The sequence below is a fragment of the Cloeon dipterum genome, chromosome 1 (assembly GCF_949628265.1).
Source record: "Cloeon dipterum chromosome 1, ieCloDipt1.1, whole genome shotgun sequence".
Lineage (NCBI taxonomy): Eukaryota > Metazoa > Arthropoda > Insecta > Ephemeroptera > Baetidae > Cloeon > Cloeon dipterum.
In genome coordinates, this window is record NC_088786.1 from 22,706,420 (window position 1) to 22,722,101 (window position 15,682).

At 37.6% G+C, this 15,682-nt stretch overlaps 2 protein-coding genes across 13 annotated transcripts in view; both read right to left on the bottom strand.

Moving 5' to 3' along the window:
* LOC135939593 (CUGBP Elav-like family member 2) overlaps positions 1-4,480 on the bottom strand; it is a 234,644-nt gene extending 230,164 nt beyond the window's left edge. For 5 of the 11 annotated variants that reach the window (XM_065484656.1, XM_065484420.1, XM_065484502.1 and 2 more), the window contains exon 1: positions 4,349-4,480. In XM_065484656.1, coding sequence (XP_065340728.1) covers positions 4,349-4,365 — 17 coding nt within the window. In that variant the 5' untranslated portion in view covers positions 4,366-4,480. The remainder of the gene's footprint in view (positions 1-4,348) is intronic. The other 6 variants (XM_065484916.1, XM_065484738.1, XM_065484833.1 and 3 more) reach the window with 2 other exon arrangements.
* Positions 4,481-4,614: 134 nt separating this feature from the next.
* Tnpo-SR (transportin 3) lies at positions 4,615-11,537 on the bottom strand. Of its 2 annotated transcripts, XM_065483988.1 has the most exons (16): positions 11,428-11,537; positions 11,223-11,367; positions 10,962-11,165; positions 10,645-10,869; positions 10,434-10,589; positions 10,216-10,379; positions 9,778-10,069; positions 9,465-9,664; positions 9,271-9,410; positions 8,797-9,089; positions 7,453-7,731; positions 7,184-7,395; positions 6,052-6,208; positions 5,829-5,996; positions 5,658-5,770; positions 4,615-4,944 (listed from the first exon to the last, which is right to left on the bottom strand). In XM_065483988.1, exons 2-16 carry the CDS (start codon positions 11,337-11,339, stop codon positions 4,884-4,886), a joined length of 2,781 nt encoding a protein of 926 aa, XP_065340060.1. In that variant the 5' UTR covers positions 11,340-11,367; positions 11,428-11,537; the 3' UTR covers positions 4,615-4,883. The 2 variants fall into 2 exon arrangements, with proteins under 2 accessions (XP_065340060.1, XP_065339972.1); XM_065483900.1 differs by having other exon boundaries at positions 11,223-11,499.
* Between the last annotated feature and the right edge of the window lie 4,145 nt (positions 11,538-15,682).

Consider the following 15,682-nt stretch of genomic DNA (forward strand, 5'->3'; position numbering starts at 1 on the left):
TCTGGGAAGCTAGAAGCCAAATATGGATATTTGGGGTCTCCATTTCTGTTGTCAGTGTCTCGGAAGTGGTTAAATTACAATTTTCCGAACAAAAATGGATACAAAAATAAACGCGCTTGGGATGGGGTGTGTATTAGGGGTTGAATGGGATAGCACCCTGTAATCCCGAAAGGGATGTCAGGGCATGTTGAGTGGTGTGCTGTTTATTTTATAATTGCGACGAGATTTTTAGTGCAGCATTCGAGATTTGGTGCTCATCCAGAATTTTATTGCATCGCGATTAGAATAAAAATCTTTGTGCACCCGAATCTCGGATTGTAGTGGTACTATTAACAAAAATTAAGTACCGTTTGACTCGTCTTTAATGTAACTAAGTAACTGAATTGGTTTGAAGAAGACAATTACTCGTCAACGTCGTGCTAAGGTGTTGAAACGGACAAAAAATGCTAAATTTCCCGTTATTGAGGGGATTAAAAGGGGGTAGGGGGTTGGTGGGTCCCATACCCCTTTAGTGCACTTGGGGATGTCAAGACGAGTCTAACGGTATGCGGTTTTTCAAAATCGGATGATTACAAGTCGAGATTTAGTCGATCAACGATTTTTAGCAACCTCGAAAAACAAGATTTTTCGAAGTTTTCATTTTTTATTAAAAAATGAGGCAAATTGCCATTCCAAATTTTAATGTTTCTAGTCTATTTTTTTGTGCTCTAAAAAATGGCTATGAAGGAAGTAAAAAACTTGATATTTTTCATTTTCAAATTAGAGTTCAAAATAAAAAAATAAATTTTTATGACCTTGACCTTTGACCTACCACATTGAGATCAATATAAAAGTTGTTTGCCTTGTTGAGACGAGCTTACGGGTTTTTAAATTTTTGTTCTAGAACCACCCTGAGCAAAGTTATGAAGTGCTCAAAATTCCCATATTTTGACATTTGAAGGCCCGTAAAACCCGCAAATTTTGGAAAGCCATTTTGTCGATCATACTGAGTCCTCCATAATTGAAAATTTTTGAATGAAACAATTAGAAAAATATGAAAGAATGGAAAATAATTTTAACGCACTAATTAGGAACATATATAATATATAAAATCGAAAAAATACTTCCTTGGAATGTTTTGAAAACTGAAATATTTTTTTCTGAGCATAAATACATATAGTGTGGACTCAGTTAAGTGTTCAGGTATTTTTTTTGTGACTCAAGAAGAGCTGTTTTGGTAAGTCTTTTAATGAACGAAATTTTGGCAAATGCGTCGTCACTTATCGAACCTGAGGGCTTGATAATTCACCATCACAGTAGGTCCTTTATCCCTCAAATAATATTCCACGACATTATTGTTCATTACAACTAAAATTCGTGCGTGGAAGTCTACATTATTACGCGGTAACGAATTAAAAAATAAAGCTGCCACAGATGTTGCCATGTTTGAGTGAGAATAGGCAACAGAAACGGGCCAATAGATAATCGGTAAGACACATGAAAATAACCGGATGATAATGTAGATTCATAATACCAAAATATTATTTGTCCAACTTAAAGAGGATATTAATAAACCGGTTTTTTGTTGCTCCTGTAAAATCGATTTCTGTGCAGTTAGAGGTAAAAATTGCGGAGGTATTGTAATTACCAGTCATTCTGCGCTCGCTACCAAGCGTAATTAGAGTCAATAGTCGCTACCACAACGAATTGGCATCCACATTAAATGTTGTTCATGCGTGTTCTGATAAATCCGTCTGCGTCCATGGTAACGGCGAACGTGAATAGAAGTACCATTTGAGGATGGAGAGGAATTTAATTAGTCTGGCTGGATCCATTGGCACGAACAGCATGATTATTTTCAGAACCTTAAACTTACGCACAAATGAGCGTAAAATTTCAAATTAATTCTGCTGCAAAGGACAGCGCAGGTATGATGTATATGTCAACAAAAGTTTCAAACTTATCTGAAATAATGAAAGGCAAAGCAAACCAGACTGTTTTCCAGGAAATCATAGCAACAGAATTTTCATCGTAACGACTGTTTGTTCTGCGTTTACAAAGAGGCAAAAGGGCTTAATCAGTCGCGCGTGCCCTTTGAAAACTGAAAATAACGCTAATAAATCTTACAAATAAATAGGATGCACCCAAGTAATCAGCCGGTAGGCGGCGAGGCTTCTCGAGACGCGAGCTGCTCTTTGTTCTTCGTGTCGCAATCAGTCTTAATTAAGCTGCGACTCATTGCACGCGACCCACCGACAATAGGTGCGAGCGGGGCAGGGGGTGCAGTGGAGTAGGGAAGACCGCCGGCCGGGGGTGTTTCTTGGCGACAGTCAGGTAGGCGCCTCCCCTCGAAGCCATCCTTTCGGCAGATCGATCTGCGCTGCTAAGAAACGCCACTTTTGCATCGCCACACAACAAAACATTGCCATCGCCACATGATATTAAAATATACTAGCTCGGCACGAGACGGCGCGGTCCCTTTTGTGCGACCGCATATCATGTATTTCATACACGAGAGGAGCGGAGCAGCTTCCCATTTCTCTTTTCTACCTTGTGTTACGCACACAAGACCGGGCAGACCATTTTTATTGCCGCGGTTGAATGACGCAAAGAAAGAATGTGGCCGACGTTTGCCCGTGGGCCCACATGAAAAATCTACCTCGAGGCCCAACGACAATGAGTATTAATTTCTACACAGCCACTCGCAAACGTTGCTTTAGCGGGGGATGCAAATATTTTTTTATTCCTGCCGCAGCAGCGTTCAGGGCGGGACACTTTTATGCCTCGCATGGTCGCCGAGGGATTCGATTAGGTCAGGTCGACGGGGAAAAGGGGAGAATAAGGTGGGACGTAAAATCCGGGGCTTTATTCTTTTTTGGGATTCGAGCTGTCAGTAGAACGACGCGAGCACACACTGGTTTTAGCACCTGTGAATAAATAGCTCCCAGAAGCGTATGAATGGCAGCCAGCAGTGATTTTCTCGTGGTTTGTGCAGCACTAGTAACCGACAAGAAAGTGTTTAGACGATGCCACGGGAATATTTCAAAATAAAAATTTTTAATTTACTTAAAACAACATTTTTGGTACCCATTAAAGACAAAGACGCTCAAGACAAGTGTTGGATAGGCAACCTGTGCAGCAACTGCGAGAATCTAGTTGCATATTAGCAAACCAGTAGTTGTTGTTTGTGGAGCAAGGATAAAGTTAGAGATGATTTAACATCAAAATTATCGCTTTAACTCAATAAAACCTCGAAATAAGTTCCAGGATAATTTCCATGTTGTTCATTAAAAGTTTGAAGAGGTATTAACTAAAGATCAAAGTCAAAATTAAGTCAACCTGATACAATAATTTTAACGATTTTCTTCGTAGCTAACTCGCTAGGTGCGCACCAGTTATTTGCAAAAGCTGTATAGGCAACGTGCTCCCAGGAGTTAATATATTAGTTACGAAACTATGCAGCAAAATATTTCGTCACACGCGCACGCGGCATTCGCTAATTACGAGCACCCTAGCATGCTTATCTCTTTGCTTGGGCTTCTCTGTTGGTCAGCAGAAGTGCGTGTGTTGAAATCTGATGGTCGCAACGCATTTAGTAATTAGAGTGGCTCACAAACCATGCGAGGACGGTCAGCTCAATATTGCCACCACATTCCGCGTCGCTTCTGTAAGAAGCTTTATAAATTCAGCATGATGCGAACACGATACTGACTGTTTCACAACACAGCAGACACGATTTAAACTTTTTTATAAATCTCTGCGACCCCCACTGTAAAAATTAAAGGTGGATAATATATATCAGGTTGTGTGCTAGTTTACGTAGATAATATAAAAAATACGACAAGTGTAGTTTAGACCGTAAAAGTTGCTGATGCGTGTGCTGAGTATTCAATCCATGCTTTATCACTTTATCTCGACCTTCAATATGAAACAATCTTATTCGAGGGCATGAACTTTGATGGCTGACATTCGAGATAGAGGGCCCACTTTTCAGTTCTGATAAGAGATCAAAAAATTATGTTTCACTTTTTAAGACTAAACATTCCATTTAAATAATGAACGATAGCCGTCTAGACAAAACACCCATTAAATAAAATGTAACAACAGCTCAAAACGGAAAAGCGTGGCAGTTATAAAAATTCAGGCGGCTGTGTGTCATCTGTCAGAAGCGCTGAACAATTTTACGAAATAGGTGATTCATCAAACAGGCGCATAAAAACTCTCAAGGGCGCTGTGATGACCATTTTGCTATTGACAGCAACTGCTTCAAACATTTTGTGGAAACTTAGCATCATAATCCAATTTTTATCTAGATTTTGAAATAACATAAAAAAATTCTCAAGAAAAAAAATTAAGCCTTCTTACTCACCGGAAACAGTAGGACATGTAAGATACACTTGACACAGCAAAATAGTGCACACAGAGTACAGTTAACTTCACAAAACAAAACAAAACTGACGTGGAGGACAGTCTAACACAGTCTAGTAGAGACCAGCAAGGCCCAATACTAGCAGCTGTTGCTGCGCTGCGTGTGGAGGGGAAATTATTATTTGTCGCTCTCACCATTCACTGGCAAAGCCCATAAAATAGCAATATTTTTCATCTGACGTGGATATATGTTAAAAAAGACACACCTTGTTTTAGCTAAAATTGTTTCATTTCTTTAAAGAGCACAATCACAAGGTTCACTTGCATGGACATATTACCCCAAACGCTTGAATTTACATTCAAATTTGATCAAAACAACGTTTTGAAGTCTTCGAAATAAAACATTTTTGTATGAGAAATATTGGCTTCTTGATTTCTCCTTCCACTACATATGATAAGTCCTTAGCCAACTGGAAGTGTTAAAAAAGTCGCTTACCAATTGATAAGTGGTAGCAAAATGTTGCAGTTAACGGTCCTTAGCGAAACAGATGAGCAAAATCTTTCAGCGCATGAGATACATCTTTTATGTGCTCGGCCCTACAAACAGAACGATAAGATTGACATTATTCAAGCTAGTAAGCTACAATTTGCACAAGAAAATTAATTAATATAAGAAGTTATCCACAAATTACATAATGGCTGAATGTAGAAATGATATATATCGTATATGTGTTATCTTCCACCTTATTTAATTCAAAAATGAATAAACCTAAATTGATGTCAATATTCCAATTTTTCCAGTTCACGCAGGAAGTTATGGAATTTTGCCTTGAACGTTTAAGAATGTGAAAGACATAGCAACCTGCTAGCGAGCAGGACCTGAAGGCCACCTTGCTGTCTTTTTAGAAACAGATGGCAACTTGCCATCGAAAAGAGAAATTTTATAAATCGCTGCAATGGAGTCAAAAACAGATCCAATCGGTAGGTTGTGTTAATGGGCATTGCTCATTCCTTACAAAGTATTCATGGTCAGTCTGTATGCACACATGTACTGAGGAACTGGTGGGTATTTCAATAGCCAGGTTTGCTGACGAGGCTTGGGATTTGCCGCAATTGAAATACAGACCAGTGCTCCAATTGAATCTTTAATTGATCTCCTTGCATAATTTTTTAACAACTCTTCCTGACAGTATAAGTAAATGGGAAAATTCCACTTCCATCTTGGGAATTTTTCCAATTTGAAAAGTTTTGTCTTCAATTAGTTTATTCAATAATATTGGCATATTCATTCTCATCAGTACACTGCTTACCTTGTCACAGTTTTATGAAACTCAACAAGCTGCTGTTGAGTGGCGTTGACGTGGCCTCCAGCGTTTGTCAGTGGCAGCGACTTCAGAGCGACTTCCAGCCACACGCAAAGCTCCTGCGATACAAAGGGAAATGGCTTGTGTGCTTGCTTAATTAAAGTGCTGCCAGCTTACAGCCCTGTTCAGAAGCATCATCTCGTAAATGACTTCAGCTACTCCGCCCAGCATGTATGAATGGAGGTAAAATACACTAGAGTGCAGCAGACTCTGCACCAGCAGCTGTCCACCTTCCTTCATAATGTTTTGCACCAATTGCTGTCTCACGGCAAAGTCTGGCTTGCTCTGAAATCAAACTCTGAGGCTTGTATGTCCTTAGGAAGCTGTGCAACAAACATACCTCTCCACTCCGACCACAATGTACGAGATCAAGAAAGAATTTCATAACGGTTGAGTTTGCGTCTTTATGATCTAAAGAGCTGGCCATTAGCGCACATTGTAAAACAGCATTCAAAAATGCAGACTGGAGAAACGCTACAGGTGAGCGTTGTAAAAATCTGAAACCAAGATCAACAATTTGCATATCTAACCTTCAAGAAACTCAAAAGAGAGTTAAGTTGACAACAGAACAATAACAAGAAGTTGTTTTGCAAAAGAATTCTCTCAGCCTTGTTTTGAACTGAATAAAAATTTCACATGATTAAGTGAGTTGTATGAAAAATGTAACTACTATTAGCTTTTTGGAGTTCTGATGGAATAAATTAATATTTCATTCTTCTGAAATTGAATGCTTAAGTCTGTTTTGTCAAATCAAGTTTATTTTTGCTGGTTGACTCATAATAGACGTGACAAGTAATAATGATTGAAGAAAACCTAGAAAGCATTTTTTGGGTAATGCCTTCAACACTGCCAATGAGGGCCAAGCCAACTTTCACCAAGCAAAGTCTCTCGATTTTCCATGAGGATCAGGTAAAATGCATTTATCAAACTTTTCTGCTCTAAATGATATCCTATATTTTTCAAAATTTCTTATTTAGTTTCATTAACTTTAGTAATTTGGAAGGAGCCAGCACTGAATTAGCATTTTGGCTAACACGGAAAAAAGAAAGAAAATATCATCAGCTCTCAAAATATGTATTGTGATGTTTTTAGCTCAACAAATATGACTTATTTTAAAAGACACAGAGCCCACAACAAACTCATATTATGGATAGTATTTTGGTAATGTCAAAAATTACCCATCAATCAATTCTTCTCAACAAGTATTATCATTTGGACAAATTCTACGAAATAACAAAAAAATTATGCTCCTAGGCTCCGCTAATCACTTAAATTATTGAATCGTAAAATTTAGAAAACTGACGCCACATCACGCCAGACTACACAAATCAAGTTGGGTAAGAAAAGTGTCATATTCTAATCTTAAAATTGTGGCAGCATGTAGGTAATTATACCATTGAAGTGTGTGAAGCAACATTAGATTGAAAATCATGTTATCACGCAGCAAGAGATATTTCATTTTTAAAATGTACCTGTTACAAAGTCTGAAAAAATCGTCGACCGTGTCAGGGTTGTTTTTCAGTCCGCTTGGTGACTGCATAATCTCAAAAGCAGGCCCAATGAAGGCTTGAAGCATCCCCAGCAAGCCCTGGATGCATCCTGCTTCAGTTGCATACTCATCAACCAGAATACTCCCCAAATAGAGGAAACAGCTATGCTTGTGAACCGCGTACAGGGACACAATCTAAAGCCATTTTTCCGTTGATTAGGAACAAATTGCGAAGAATTTTGACAAACACACCTGTTTAACGAGCGGCTCCAAAAAACTGCCTGCTTGCTTTCCCACGCATCTGATGGCGAACCGAAGGCATCTAGCGCACCTTTCCATGATGCTCATTCTGTCCTGATACTTCTCTAGCGCTTTGGAAAGAACTGGGAACACTTCTGAGATGACTTTGAGACAGGGATGCACTGAATTTGTGCTCTCGATCAGAGGGTTTGTGTGCCTGAAAATGGCACTTAGCCTGTCAAGCCACAAAACTGGATCACTTGGTGTGCCCTTTTCAATTTTACCATCTCCCTGCAAATAACCAAATTTTTGTTAATGAAAGTAGAAATACTTTTAGTATTATTGATTAATCACACAGTTGTTCAAATACAAACATTAGTCAGTGAAATTAAAAAAGCATGCGAGAAAAGAAAACACTCCTAGCTAAAACAACTTACGAAAATCCTGTCTAAAAGGACAGGAAAACTCAGTTTTTGAGATATAGAAATACACATATAGGTTATTTGTTGAAATAAAAATAGACTGCATGGCTAAACTCTGCGCGGAAAATTAATTGATGATGGTCAGCTAGTAGGGAAAATTATATTTAAAAAACACGTAATATTGTTCAGTCGCTGTTTCGAGCCCGCAGGCCTCATAAGCAGTAATTTAGTTATTAGCTTTAGTGTTAGCTGCAGAAAATTTTGATTCAGTGAATGTCGAAAACTTCTGGCTTACTCATTGCTAAGTAACATTGAAAAGAGGATACAAGAGACAAAATCTTGAGTCTGCCACTCACCCTCCCTATATGATTCAACCTTCCCTCACAAAAATTAACAAGCTCAAAAATACTATCCGTTACAATAAAAGGTAATTTTAAAGAGAGATTTTATGCTTTTCTAGCATGGGAGTTGATGAAAGAAAAGAAAATTCACTTGTACCCTAACAGCTGCGAAATGCTGCCCTACCAAGAGAGGATTTTAAGGCTAAGAGCCTGAGAATCCTGAGATGTCTTCTTATTCAAGAACTTCAAAGAATTTTCACTACTAGATAACTGTGAGGAAATTGTGCGCAGAGGCGAGAGCGGCAATTTAAACTAACTGACCATCCTGAGGTAATTTTCCACGCAGAGCCATTCATTAGGTATAAATTTAATTTTTTTTTGGTCTGTTCTTGCAATAAAATCGTTAATAGTGAAAAAATTAAATCAAGAAAACCCTTAGGTTCTGTTAATTTAAAAATAGCCCCAATTTTATATCCAAGGATTGTTTGAAAAAGTTTATCGCCATATTACAAGTAATTTTAGTATAGTCTACATAAAAAATTAAAGCTTGAACATATTTAGGGAAAGCTATTGTAATTATCCCGTGTATTTACCTCAATTAACTGACAAAGCGGCGCAACTTGGCAGTTGCATATTTCCCTGAAGGCAGGGTCAATTTGCTCGGGAGGAAGGCGGCCAATGATGATGGACACTCCCTTTAGAAGCCCAAGAGCTGCCTCATTAGAGATTTTGAAGCTGTTCATCGATCGGACGATTTCCAACAGTCCTCCCAAGTGCACATTCATGTGGTCTCTGCAAGCGCTGCAAATGTTTTGTAGCGCAGTGGCGGACGCAGATCCAAGTAGGGGGTGTTGCAAGCACACTAGCAGATAGTTCAACACCGGCTCTGGAATTTAGCATTAATTTAATTATTTTTAGGAATTTTAAGATGTGAAAATGAATTGAAATTTCATTCCTATGTTTCAAAAATATAAATTGAGTAATAAAGATTAAGAGCTGAAAATCTCAGGCAATTTAAGTTTCAAAAAACATTATTTTAGAGCAAATTTCCTGTCTGAAGATCTCACCAAGCGTATGATGGTTCTTTTCGATCCATTCGCAGAGTTCTCCCAATAGAACGACAGCTGTGTGCCTGACCATGATGTGAACGTCAGGTGGCATATTTAAAATGGCCTCCAGTACTTTCGGAACAACTTCCTTTTCATCTCTGTGTGTTGAAAGGCAATTAGAACTTGTTTTCTTAGTGTGCACTGCATCTTACGGAAGTATGTTCTTGGCTACAGACTGCATGACATAGAGAGCAGCTTCTGTCACGTCCCACGTTATTCCTGGTGACTGCAGCTGAAGAAACATTTGCCGAAAGCAATGGGATGAGCCAATTATGAAAACTACATCTTTAATCAATTCCGAAACTTTCAACCGAAAGCCTGAAAAGTCTTCTCCATCGGCAATCAAACCCTCCTGCAATCAGCAAGATATTAAATTAAATTGACTTACTTCCAAACCATCTCTTCTAATTACAATATGACATTATTAAAGAAAGTTATCTTGGGTGGGTGAAAAATCATTCTTACGTGATCAGGTTCAATTTGGCAGTGTCGGCAGAGAGCAACGATCAATCTTTCAACGTAAGGAGAAAAAACTGCATTCAGATCTTCTTTGTTCTTCACATAGAGCTCCTCAGAGAGGCGGTACCAGAGGTTGAAAGTAATTTCAGCCACTTCATAGTCATGGTGCCCGACACACATCAGGACCAAATCCAAAACACCAATTGCAAAATGTGGTTTTCCAGTTGATGAACCACTAATAATTTTGTCCAACATGGCTTCTGACAATTCAGTGAAAATCCGGCAGTAATTTATTGACCTGAAACATTAGATGCATTTATTAAAGCATATGAAATCTGCGTTCTTGATTCAGACAAGATATTAAAACAGTGGAGGTTAAAAGCCATTTAAAAAAAATTATTTTTAAAAAATGTTTTCCTGCTTAAAAAAACTAGATTAACATACTTTTCTGTTGATTCCTCTGCCACAGTCATATGGTAACTACTGTCTAGTCTGACTACAGCGTCTACTATTTGCATTTCCAGTTCTTGTTGGTTATTGTTGTCCTCAAGATGTTGCAGGAGGGCACATATACAGTCGGTTGCACTGTCGTGCATATTAAATGGTGCCTAAGGAACATTAGTAAATAAGATCTGGCGGCTTCTTGAGAGTTAAATCAAAACCTCGTGTGAAAGCAGAATTGTAAAGGCCTGAGACACAATCGGATTGTCTGGGATGTCTGCCAAGGTGATGGCTTGTATCGATATCCACGAGGTAAAGCACTTCAATACTTTTATATTTAATTGGTGATTATTCGATCCCTGTGCCAGGCAAGCCTTCTGCAATTTGAAAGCTTAAATTGACGACGTTAAGAGTGGAATTAGTAATACGCACCAAATACTCTAGGACAATTTTGGAATGGTTTGATAGCTCGGCAGTTACTTCATTTCTGCGGTTTGCTCCTAGTCTAAGCAATCTGGAGTTCACCTCCTCGGGTAAGACCGTGAGGATTTCAAGCAGAGGCCACATGTTGGTCTGACTGTACTTGTGAATGAGGTCCTCTATCGGATTTTGCCAGGAGGTCATTTGCAGCGCCAAATCAGCCATCGCCAAACATAACTATAAATCAGATGTTCCATTAAATTAATAAATTGACTAATTCTTCAAATTAAAAATTCATACTGCAAAATATTGTTAGATTCAATGTCTACCTGAGTAACTATGACAACATTGGTCTGCTCCGAGACCTGGCTGATGTGTTCCATCAGAGAGTCCCTGAGGGATTCGTGCGATTCCCTGGGCAGTTCGTTGAAGTTGAGTTGCACTTTGGTTCTCATCGTTTGGGCCGCGAAATAGCACGACTCTAAGTCCTTCTTTTCGTGCAGCATCGCGTCTGCTATCTTCCAAGCGTAAACCTGGAGCAAGAGTACGAAATTATATTTTATGCACAGTGAGCTAGAGACGCGGCAAACCGATTTCTGCAACTCGTCTAGCCATGCCGAGGCCTTCTCCTTTTGCGTGTTGTCCAAGTTGTTGAAGAGCGTCGAAACGGCTTCGTAGACATTTTCCAAAGACGGCGCAGCTTGCATTTTTACCAATTTTACTTAATGGCCACCGCTAATCATCACAGTAATCAGGAAAATAATTATAACCGATAATCCCTACGTAAAACTATACATAAACAAACACGGAGTCCACGGGTAGTGTGCCGCAAGCTGCAAGGCATAAGGCAAAGCAATCTCTTTTTTAACTTCTACTTCATGACGAAAGGCGCATGCGCTGGGACCTCGCCACGCGATTTTAGTCCATCGTTGCCGCGCCTGCTTCTTAGAGACACCTACCGATTGATCCCTAAAGCTTTTAAGCCGGGAAACAGAGAGCCGGGAGGGAGGCTAAACCTGGAGCATTTTTCCATTTTTTTCTATAATAAAACCATATCAACGATCAAGTCGATATATTATAAAGTTCCCGTAGGGATAAAGTCATTTGGGGACGTATTTTTTATTTTGGGGTACGTTATTAAAATTCTTGGCCCGGAGCAAAAACTGGAGCGGGGGTTTTTGTGTACATTATAATTATGGATATGTATATTAATATGATTAATATAGGGTAAGGTTACTGCCGGGTTACACAACATCTCGCTATTTCTTATAGAATCCCATAATTATTATAAATAAAATTAGGGGTGGCAAAAACTGTAATTTTTCCATAGTGCGAGCATGAGTGAGTATGCGAGTTCATTCAGAGAATACCATCACCATTATAGAATACTTATTTTTGTCATTACTCTGCCAACACGAATTTGGATTTTGGATTTAAGCAAATATACTAAATTCAAATACTGTGAAGTCTTACGTCAAACTATTTTATATTTAGTTTTACGTTTTACTAAAACGCTGTAATTTCGCAATTCAATGCCAGAATATTACTCCATGTTGTCCTATATACCGTTCATACATTGCAAAAAATTTGTGGACCAAAAAAGCGGTAAAAAACAATGAGCGTTGATTTTGAGAGTATATATAATGCATAAGAAATATATTTTGAATATAAACTTTTCCTCGTGCAAGTTGAAAATGCTTTCCTAACTGTAAATACACACAATATTTGTTCGATTTATGTAGACTGATGATTCAGCTGACAGGCCGTTTGCATTTTTGAATTTGCTGTGAATGTAAGTCCAAAATCCGTGCTTTACACTACATATTACACAAAATGGGTATATGGCAGACTCACCATTTTCGCCCAACTCACACTTCTCGCTAGGATAGGGATTAACATTGAATCTTCCCATCAGAGCGAGAAGTGTGAGTGAGCGGAAAGTGTGAGTCCCCCACAGTGCGCTAAAAAACAAAAGGGACTATTATATTCCTTCTTTTTAAACCAACAAACTGAAACGATATTTTAAAGTTGCAATTATGTGTTGTATAATAAAATGCATCATTCGTCTCTTCATAGCAACTATATTCAATTTCATTGTTTGAGGTTAATTCGAGCTTTCCTTTTTGATGGTCAACACCAAAATAAAAGTGCTGTGTGTGATTAGGATTGCGTGCGAGGAACACAAAAATAGTATGTAAGAAATAATTTTTAAATGTTTTGAAGAATTAAAGCTGTGGGTAAGAGTTCCTTCTTTCAACAAAATATGTGACCAAATTTACACTTTACTAATAGCAGATAGACCACAAATTTGTTAGTTGAAATCGTTAAAATGTCAAAATGTTTTGAGATTTAAAAGTCATGCATCATGCAGCATAGTGATTAAATCAGATTGTTAATAGTGTCTGAGATTAATATGAAACCCAACATCATCTCTCATCTCTCGTGTCTGACTGAACTGTGGATTCTGCAAATTCAACACTCATAATGTTCAATTAAAAATACACATAATAATTGCATGCAGAGCTAATTTAGAATACACCTATATATAAGCTGTCATTATATATAGTCAGCATTCATTTATCAGGTTCATATCTGGTAATTTATATTTGCTGGGAATTATGATGACGACGACTAAATGGTGTAATTGAATCAGCTTATAACGTTGTATTGATTAATTGGCATTTGACGAAATCAACACGTAAATTATTCAAACAGACGAGTGATTTATTTTAATTAAAAGATTTATTGTCCAGCATAATAGGTAAATCAACACTACCCGTCACCTCATTGTACGTCTTATCAGCCAGTTCAACTCGCTTAATATTTGACTTCTCTACACGCAATTCCAGCTGCTTTACGATTGGAATGCCCGGCCCTCCAATAATGCATACCGATGCGCCAAAACGACCACACATTTTTGAGCCGTGAGAAGAACGACGACAAGACCGACTTGTGATCTATTTAATAATTTAGGGATGCCAGCTATTGTACCTCCAATAGCAGGCATCCCTAAATTATTAAATAGAGCAAAGTTTTGCGATAAGCTGGCCAATTTAAAATTAATTGAAATTAGCTTATACTCCACATGCTTTCTGAAAAGGTAAACATGGAAGATAAAAATCCCCGTAACATTTTATTGTAATCACAATTTTTTTAAAAATATTCAAAATAATTTTTGATGATATTTGAACCTACACATTTTTCATTAATTTCTACAACACTTTGAATTCTTTGTATTATATTGTTTTGCTATATGTTAGTAAAGGGCACTTTTACTGTGCCCCTTATGAGAATAGTAGCCTCTGCGTTTTAATTTATTTTGTTTCAGAGTTGGATAACTTTCAAATAACTTTCAATGTTGACATTCAATAATGTTTGTATTTATTTCAAATTCAAATCAACACAGTAACACAGCAATAGAGATAGGAGGTAATATACATGACATAATTTCTTTAAACACTTTGCAATAATGGACGCTTAACAGTTCAATTGAATATACTTGTGCATTCAACAAAATTCCCATGTGTTTTGGGCGATAAATATAGTTATATTCCACTCTGTGAACTTTTAAAATATAAAAGATAAAATTCGAAGCTTCATACAAAAGCAACTCAAAAAATACGAGTTAAAAAAACATGCTCTGGTAATCTGACAGAATGTTTGTCACAAAGGAAGTATGTTGCTGTACCATTCGAAAACCAATTAAAAATAACTTACAATATATTAAATTCTGCATTTTATGCCTGCACATTCGCTTTGTTCTTGGTCAAGAGAATTTCATTGTTATTTTATTTAACAAAATCACAATCTCCACTAGTTTAGTGTGTTGTTTCAATAAAAAAAATTCACTTTTAATGCTGGAAGGGGCCATGTTGGCTGCGCCTAACTCAAATTTGATTGCAACTCAGATTGAACGACTGCATATGCGTCGCAGAGCAAGGCTTTTGCACAAAGGGACTCGTTAGACCGGTCAGACGAATGATCTGTTCGACAGTACCTGCAAGTGAACACTTTGCTTTCGCGTATCAAATTCTAAAAGAAATATAATGTCTGTAAATATAAATTTCAAATTATTTTAACTTTGATTTTGATCATAAAATAAGCGCTATTTCTGCGATTTTAATTTTATTGATCATCTAACTCTCAATTTAGCAAGACTGCTTCAGCAAAATATTTAACAGCTTTCATGTCTTAATTTAATGAATCTGCATGATGGAAATTTTGTTCAAAACCGGTTAATTAAAAGCCATTTGAATTTCAGAATTGTTTACCAAACCTTCTAAAGATTTCCTAAATAATCCTGAAATATCTCAACTCCAATCAAGACGAAAGCGAACTATAGCGAGTAGTTTTTTTTTGCGAAACAGTTGAAAATGCGTGACAGGATATAGTGAGATTTATTTTCGCGACATTTTGGATTATTTTCATTGAAGATTGCTGAAACACGGATAAGTTGACATGCAAAGCAAAAATTTTAGTTCCTTTTATTCGCATGGAATTATAAAAAGAAATCAATCAAAACGTTTTCAAACATTGACACTTCTTGTCGACTCTTGGGACACAAGCGTGCCAGATGCCATGCACTTGTGGACGAAGCTATTATCGAGAATTGCTATCAGACAGGCACATAGCTCCCTCTCAGCAGTTTGTCCTCTACATCAGGCGATTACGTCTAATTAGCCCGTGCAGGCGTGCACGTCATTGGCACATCAATTAATATCTGCGCAATCTTATTCGAAGCTAGCTATACATTTCGAGTTCGTGATCCTGCAGTGACTCTCCTGGATATTGTTTGATAGCTCGACTTTCAAATGATTCATAACATATTGCATAATTTTGAGGAAAAATCTAAATCTACTAAATAACCATTTAGTGTCCGTTAATTAAGTGCAATCACAACCAATGTTTCCAGTTGAATAATAATATAAATGTATAGGTGCCATAACAACTTAAAAAACTTCCTGGTCAACTATATTTTTGTTGCGTCAAACATAAGCTATAGAATGAAACATGAAATACAATAACTTGAGTTTTTGTTTGGAAAATATCC